The following is an 8871-nucleotide window of genomic DNA, read 5'->3' as shown; positions in this document are numbered from 1 at the left end:
TGTCCAGTGCCACTTGTCACAGACCAAGGAGCTCCACTGGGATGACAAGAGAAAGGCCAGCATACCTCAGTCCACTCACCAGTGGAGGCCTCAGTCCCCACCCACTTGATCTGGGCACAGAGATGCTTCTCAGTGTCACTGTAATGAGTATGACCTGATTCTCATCAGCTCCTTACTGTAAATGTCCAAAATCATGGCCAAATATGTTACCAGAGGTGCAGGTGATTAAGTCAGAGGGCAAAAGATGGTGATGTTGTGAGATCAACCCTTCTAACTGGAAGGAGGACGCCTGTTCACCAGCAGCTTCCTCAGCGCCACCTTCATATCCTTGTTCCTCAGACTGTAGATGAGGGGGTTCACAGTGGGTGGTACTACAGTATAGAATACCGAAACTAGCAAGTCCAGAGTTGATGGAGATTGCGGCAGGGGCCGTAAATAGGCAAAAAAGCCAGAAGAGAGGAATAGAGTCGCCACAAGGAGGTGAGTCAGGCATGTGGAGAAGGCTTTGGACCTGCCCGCTCTGGAAGGCATCCTCAGCACAGTGGAGAAGATGTGAATGTAAGAAATATCCATGAACACAAAGCAGACAAAGTCCAACAGCAGGCTCAGCCCAATGACCGTTAGCTCCCCAATGTTGTAGGAGCAGGCCAGGGCCAGCAGCTGTGGGACATCACAGAAGAACTGGTGAACATCAGGAGACCTACACCTGGGTATGGAGAAGGTAGCCGCTGTGTGCAGGATTGCATTGACACCTCCACTGACCCAGGAGGAGGCTGCCATCTGCATACAAACTCCACGGCTTGTGAGGATCTCATACCTGAGCGGGTGACAGATGGCCACAAAGCGGTCATAGAACATGACTGTGAGTAGGGCTACTTCTGTTGTGGCAAAGAGGAAGAAGAAAAATAACTGGGAAACACACCCAGGGAATGAAATGGTGTTGCAATTTGTCAAAGAGTTTTTAATGGATTTGGGAACAGTGATGGAGATGAGGCACAGATCCAGGAAGGACAAGTTCTTTAGGAAGAAGTACATGGGGGTGTGCAGCCCATGGTCCTTGGTGATGAGGGTGATGAGGAGGAGGTTCCCAAGGAGGGCATCCAGGTAAGCCATCAGGAAGAGCGTAGTGTGCAGGATCTGGAGCTCCCGGATGTTAGAGAAGCCCATGAGGAGGAAGGAGCTCCCAGAGGTGAGGTTGTCCATCTCTCTGGATGTCCCAGCATTTACTATGAAAAATAGAGAGTGTGAGCTCAGGCTTCACCCAAAGGCTTCACTCTTCTGTTTTCCTGATTCACTTCCTCTCACTCATCCGTGCATGGATCAGGAAATGTGAGATGACCTGAAACTGACACCAGCAAGCCTCCATGAGGCTATTTGAGCACCATATCCACACTGTGTGCATGATGGAAGAGGGAGGTCAGCCTAGTCCAAATCATGAGGCTGTCATCCAATCTGCATGAAGGTCTACAATCCACACCTGTCTCAAATGTCACATACTTGACACTAAAATAGAAGAGGCAGGGGCTTTGGAGCCATCAGTTCCAAATACAAATTTTCATTGAGGCACTTATTAACACCGAGACCCCCAAATAAATTATCCAAACATCATTTCCCTCAATTTACAGTGTAAATTTTTCCACCTGGTCTCTGATCCAAGTGAATAATGCACATAAAATATCTAACAGTTTGTGAACAAGAAGGTCTTTAACCCATACTACTTCCATATGGATTCAGCCTTCCTTCATTATGGCAAAGTCAGAAAAAACATTGAAAATGTGAAAACAATAGGAAAAATACTGAGTGTTGCATCTAGTTGCATGTTATTACTTTGAGCTACTTTACAGTGCTGGAGGTTTTAGGATGTTGTCAACTATGAAGATCATTCTTGTTCATAGAAACATAACTGATTCAAATTCTCATGTAGTGCAGTAGGTCGCTGCTCTGTGGACCATGTCATTCACATCCCTCTGTAAACCCCATCCTGCTCCATTTGCCTTGAGTGTGACACTTTGATTTCTCCTCTGAACCACTTGTGGTGTCTTGCCAGTCCCTCCTTATTTAATGAGTTAGACCAAAGTTTGTCCTGCACTTTTTATGGACATACAGTATCTGTGCATATCTTGGGGCACAGTATGAGTGATATGTAATGATGGAGTCAAAGTAACCAGCATTTGCTTCTCTCCAACATGAATCACTTCCATGTGTTGGGTAGGAACATTTAGACTCTTCTCAGTATTTTAAAATATGTTACAGACTGTTGAAGGCTAAGGTCACCCTACTAGACACAGGAAGACAACACCACACGTTCTCACTATTTGTGAAAACTGTAACACTGACCTCATGGAGAGGAGAGTGGAACAGTGTCACTGGAGACAGGGAAGAGTAGGGAGGAGTGGGCCCAAAGAGGCAGGAAGGGCAGGAAGACACAGTCAGGAGGAATTCATTCTGGGTTCCATAGCCTGTGCTAGTTTTATATTCACATAAGAGTCTTGATTTTACTGTCTGTCTGACTGTCTATCTATCTGTCTGTCTATCTATCTATCTATCTATCTATCTATCTATCTATCTATCTATCTATCTTATTCAGCACTTACCTGGATAGCAATTCCTAATATTCAAAGCCACACTTCATGAAAATACTTGATAGATCTTAGGGGACTAATGCATCAGAGACAGACGAGAGAAATGCAAAGATGCTCTTCATTTTTTTTGTCGTGTCATAGTTTACTAAACCCTGCTGCTCGGTAGCACTGGTCTGTTTACTGTAATATCCACACTAATTTCTTGCACATACAGGCCTTCTTATCCTCTCCAAAATCCTCAAAGTGGATGCCCTTGTCTTTCAGGCTACACTGCAGTGAATCCTAGGCAGTTGGGGCACCAATTCCCCCCTTCTGTTCAAAACTGCCTGCTGGCTCTGCTTTCCCCTTTGGGTCAGTCTGGGTGCCACAGCCTTCCAGCTCTCACCTGTCAGTGGAGGTGGGCTGCTTGTCACCAGGCTGAGGGTAGGAAACCCCTGCATGTCACCACCAAGCGCTCTCTTCTGGTTTGCTTTTATGTTCCTTCCCATGTCTAAGAGGAGGAAAGGCCCTCTCCTTCACAGAGTTGTAGTGCAGATTGCACTGGGGACACTGATGCTGTTTTGTAAAGTGAGTTTAACATCCATGTTTCCAAGTGTATTCTGAGGAGCCAACTAGGAAGGATCCCTGTGTGAGGGCTAGCAGCCACTCCAGGGTTCCCCCTAGACCAGTTCCTAACCCAGTGCTTATTCGGTAAAGGCCAACAATGTTTTTCCTGAACAATGCTATTAATTAGTCAAACTAAGCTTTTTGTTTTGTTCTTGATAAAACTTCTGCACTTAAAGACTTTTTCCCCCAATTTTTCCCCTTTTCTTTCTGCAGTTTGAATTTTTGTTATGTAAATAGATACATGAAAATTTAACAAATACCATGGTGCTGACTTTGTATAGGTACTTATGCTCTGTGGGAAGATACTGGCAGCTTGTCTTTGTCTAGATATGATTGGGAATGGTTACACAGCAGTGGAAATATGAAGTGGCATGGTGCTGCATGGGCACCTTACACTTCAGAAAATAAATGAAAATTGCCTTTCAAAATCAATTCCAGTGGAGACAGTGACCCAAACTGCTCTCTTTTCCTAAACAGAATTTTCTGTTTCCTGGGGTATTATCCTGATTTGTCCCTTTGTAAACTCCATATCTCTTAAAAGACCTACCCGCGCTGCCTTCCAGTCCTACCTGTGTTCCTCCTTTAGTCCCCCTATAGCCACATGAAGCTTTGGGTCATGACGTCAGCCTGCCATCCAGCCAGCTGGCATACGCACAGCAAACAAGGTAGCATACAAACAACCCCACTGCCCAAGAAGGGTGGCTTGTCACTCTTGTGTGACATTGACTTGGTTTTTGTTACAAGCTCTTTGCTCAACCTGACCAGTGGTCCCCAGAGTGTGGCTCTTGACCAGCAACACAGCATCCCTTAGAAACTTGCAAGGAAAACAGACATTGCCTCCTGCCTCCCAGATCTACTGAATCAGAAACCCTGGGACAGACCCAGGGCAGGAGTGGTGATGCCCACTCAGACGGACGTGGCACCTGCTGGTGCTGAGGCTTTTACTGGAGACCTTCTCGGTTTTTTTCTTAAAAGTATTTGTACCCATCACTTTCCGCTTTTCTTCTGTCTCCTGAGTAAACACAGACGTACTCTGTCGTTTCCAGCTGTCAAAATAAATTCTCAGCAAGAGCTCCTCTTCCTTCTGGAGACCCAGTCACTTATCTCAAAACTCCTACGCGGGAATTACATTTTAATTCTCCAAAAAGTGATAAAAGAATAATTTCCTGAACAGTACCTGGAATAAGCATGTACCATGGCACCCAGGGGGCCAGGCAAGGGCAGGCAGCAAGTGTGTCATGAGTTGGGAGGAAACAAAGAGGATCTGGTGTAGAGAGCGGAGGAAAGGGGAAGGTCCTTTAAACTCTGCTCCTCTGGGGTATGTGCTGAGGCTGAGGTCTGAGAGGTGTTGGAGGAGGAGGTGGGAGCTGGCGAGGAGGAGCGGAGGCTGAGAGAGGAGTTCTCACCTGTCCTGCCTCAGCAAGGGCATCAGGGCCTGCTGCAGGGCTGCAGAGAGGGGCATCCCTCGCACAGCTGCTGTCCACATTCAGCAACTTGCCAGCTGGGAGTTTGGGGGACAGGGAACCAAGTGAGGATGCTACTTTTAAGAGCACATGAGGGCGCCATCCCAGGAGGTTGGCAGGACAGGGTCACACCAGGTGTGAGAGGGAAAGAGAAAGCACAAAATAAGGAGGAAAAAATGCAGGGAAGGTCAGATGTGCTCTTCAACGGGTGAGGGAGAACAGAGGGCAGAACAGAGAGCTGGCTGCAGAGCCCTGGGGATGAAGTTCTCCCATTTGCTCCCAAACTGGGAGGGAATGAGAGGGACAGTCCCTGCTGGCCTCATGGTGTCTCTGCCTCTTTCTCACTGCCTCCCTCTTCCCAACCTAGCTGTCCCAGACCCAGGGCTGTAGGAGACTCCTGTGCTAATGGGAGACAGAGGAGCAGCCTGCAGAGTGTCCTTGCCTCAGGGAGGGTGAGCAGCAGCTTTGGGTGCACACGTGATTTGTCCGTGCTGCCTTGATTAACGTAACATAAAACAAAACATCACGGCTCCTGCTAAGAGTGTCCTGGCATTGCTGATGTGCAGTTAGAAGGATGCGCTTGGGGAAAGCCCTCCTCTGTCCCTGGAAGCACCCACAGCCTTCCCAGGGCTGGTGCCCCTGGCTTCCCTAGCTGGGCTCCAAGTGGACAGGAAGACCTCACAGTCCCTTTGGAAGCATGTACACACCCATCCATCTTTGATCACTCAACATATTCAGAAAATATTATAATTGTATCAATTCTGAAAGACCAGCTAAAGTGGATTCTAATTGAAACAAAGTGGAGGCTTCTTATATTTTTGGAAGTTTCTGAAAATATTTCTGGGCTCCAAAATAATTTTAATGTCTACTGTTCCCCTCTTCAATATGAATAACTCAGAAATTGGCTCCTAAGGTCCATGTGAGGAGAATGTGTCCAGTTTATGGAGCTCACCCTCCTGGACTCTGAGCTCCCTGTGATGGCTTCTGCTCTTTTCTTCAGAGTAAGGGAACGTGGGAAGGCTGCACTGTGGAAGGCTCGCCAAAGGCAGAACAATTCAGTTGAAGAAATTCACTACTGGGAAACTGAGATCCCGAGTGCTTAACCTCTACCAGCCACAATTGGAGTCTTTCCAAGTGTTACTATAATTTATATCTATGCTAAGATCAACCTGTAATATGCCACTATATAATAAGGTACATATTTTTATAAATATGCAATTTGCAGTGATATTTATACATAATACTTACATCTTTATAACAGGGAGGGAGTGCCTTGCAGGAAACCTGAGCTCTCAGCCCACCTCACATAGCCGGGGCAGGACCTGAATGCAGGTGGCCAGGCTCCACAGGCCTCTCAGTGTCGATAACTTACCTGCCCCCAGATGCCTTCAAGAACAGCTCTTTTTTTCCTGAAATTGAATAGAGAGACACTCTACCACTGAGTTGCTTCCCCCATCCTTTCTGCTTTTGACTTTGAGACAGGGTCTCTGCAATGCCCAGGCCTCCAAATTGCATCCTCCTGCCTCAGCCTCCTGAGTGGAAGGCCACCTGTGTGCCTAGCCATAAAAAAGTTTGAAGAAGTGACCTGGTAACTGGGCTCCTCCGCAGAGTGCCTCTCGTCCTGAAAACAGACTTCACATCCTAGCTTTCTGTTCCTGACCCACATGCAGTATATCAAGCCCAGGGTCTGGCATCTGGTGGTCCCAGGGGTCTCCTCCACTCTGTCTCCCTGTGGGCTGCCAGGAGGTGAGTTTAGCATGTGTTCTGACTTCCCTGCATCACCTGCTGCCTCTCCTGAGCTTCAGGGCAGACCCAAGGAGCACAATCCGGACACATGGGTGCAGCCAGCTCTCATAGAAGTGACTTACATCTGTGGAGAGCAGCCAGGTAGGAGACAGTGTGACCCTGGGGCCTGTTCAGCAGGGGGTGCCACCCCAGGGCCAGGACTGCTACCCACGCTGCTGCTGCTCCACAGGGCAGGTAAATACCAGGGGAATAGAGCCAATTAGCCACCACACTGTCCCTGGTGGGAAAGGGACTCCGCTGGAAGTGCCTCCTTCACTGCCCCAGTGGCAGCAAATCTCCAGACTGGCTACTCAGGCTCCTCACTTAGCTGTCACAATTCTTCATTTTATTGGTCCCTCTTAGTTATGCATGACAGCAGGATTCATGTTGACATAATTATAAAGGCATGGAGTATACTCCGTCCTCACTCCCCTCTCTCCTCCCTCCCCTGCCCCTACCTCTCCTCTGCTGGTCTTTCTGCTCTTTACTTATGGATCTCACTTATAGGTTTACTTATGGGTGTTTGCATGATCATCCATGATCCTCTGTGATATATGTCACTTGTGCTGACTCTCCCGAGAGCTGAGTGTGATGGTGAAGGACAGTGAGTGTCTCCAGGGCTTGATAAATGAGGGTCTCTGATATGATTTCAACCAAAGTTGTCAGAAATTATAATCATTTCCATAGATTCTCAGGAACCATCTCTATTTAATATTCCTTGAGTTTTCTGTATCTGAGCTTTGGTTCGCTGGTATATGAGAGTCTGGCTCTACCTTGCAGTCCTCTCTCCCACACAGTGATAGATACTTTCTCTCCTTCTACAGAGCACGTGTGATCCAATATCCTCATACTGGTTACTGTTTGGAGAAGTCCTACAGACAGGTGGACATAATGCAATCTAGTGTGCCATCAAAAGAGGGAACACTTAGCTCAGGGCATCCACAGTCTTTCTGGATATTTAAAAAACTGAATTTGAATGTGAAAAACAGGTTATAATCATATTTATTTTCCTGAAATGTCTTTTTAATATTTTTGGTCATATCAGGTTTTTAAATCCATCTGAGTGTTAATGCAATTAATATGTTAAAAGTCATAGTACTGAATTCTGTCTACCCACAGAGAACCAGGTTGACCGTACAAAAAGAACACCTTACTGTGCTTTAAGGCTTTAGGTGAAGCCCCAATAGGGTGGGCACTATTGACACAGATGGCAGAGTGTCTGCCTAGTGCCCCTCTGTACCACCCTTGCCATCCTTGCTCCTGGGTGCAATGAAAGCTCCATTTCAGTGAAGTGGATCCATATAGAGGGGGTTAATTGTTTTCTAAACACACAAAAAAATGGTTTTAGATTTATCATATTTTGCCAGAATTATTAATTAAAATAGGGGAAAATTTCTTAGTAAATTACTTGTTTTCCTTAATGTTCTATAAATCACAAGGCTATAATTGAGAAATTTTATTTCTCAACTTATCTTTTCCTTATTTATCTTTTCCCAAGAACTCTTTTCATTTAAAATTACATGATTTTTGTTTTTCTTTTTTCTTTTTTATTTTTTTTAGAGAGAGTGAGAGAGGAGAGAGAGAGAGAGAGAGAGAGAGAGAGAGAGAGAGAGAGAGAGAGAGAATTTTTAATATTTATTTTTTAGTTCTCGGCGGACACAACATCTTTGTTGGTATGTGGTGCTGAGGATTGAACCCGGGCCGCACGCATGCCAGGCGAGTGCACTACTGCTTGAGTCACATCCCCAGCCCCAAAATTACATGATTTTTGTAGCTACATTTCAAATTGTTCATTTGCCAATTAACAACTCTGAAATGTATGTCATCTCAAAAATAGAGGGAACCAGATGCTATATATTTCCATAATTTATTCTTACAAGCCAGATGCCCATCCTTTTCTGCAAATGGGTATACATAGTCCTTAAATAAAGAAAGAGGACTTCGCAGAAATCTTGTGATATGAAAATAAAGCAGCCATCCCCAATTGTTCTGGATGCTGTGTTAGCCGTAGCATCCTGGCACCATTTATTATATATATTTTAAAATATTTATCTTTTTATTACATTATTTAAATATGAACTATTTTAGTATAGCTATGAGGCAATAAGTTGTCTCACACCCACACACACACACACAGACTCACACATACACACACAACCCTGGGATGTGAGGGTAAGCATGACATCGACCCTGTCACCCAGGCCCTTTCCTACATACAGAGGCAAATAATGATTCTGGCTTAATTGATCTGATAACAGGAAAGTGCTCTGGGCCAAACACCAGAGTAATCTGTACTGAATCTTCCAGAAATGAGAAGCCAAACCCAGCTGAATGTCTCTATCCACCTCACTGTGGGACTGCACTATCTCTCTATCCACCTCACTGTGGGACTGCAGTGTCTACGTATGACTTCATCACCATGTTAGCACTTCATG

The 8871-nt window shown here is 45.8% G+C and overlaps 1 protein-coding gene across 1 annotated transcript; it reads right to left on the bottom strand.

The window, feature by feature from the left end:
- Nucleotides 1–270: 270 nt before the first annotated feature.
- On the bottom strand, nt 271–1203 carry LOC308645048 (olfactory receptor 14A16-like; the record flags this gene model as incomplete). Its single annotated transcript, XM_081286930.1, has 1 exon — nt 271–1203. The coding sequence occupies one exon, from the start codon at nt 1201–1203 to the stop codon at nt 271–273; it is 933 nt and encodes a 310-aa protein (XP_081143056.1).
- Nucleotides 1204–8871: the final 7668 nt, after the last annotated feature.

This window comes from Spermophilus citellus (assembly GCF_964194105.1).
Source record: "Spermophilus citellus genome assembly, chromosome: 1".
NCBI classification, from domain to species: Eukaryota; Metazoa; Chordata; class Mammalia; order Rodentia; family Sciuridae; genus Spermophilus; species Spermophilus citellus.
The sequence above is the reverse complement of the archived record's forward strand: the minus strand, read 5'-3'. Positions and strand labels throughout refer to the sequence as shown.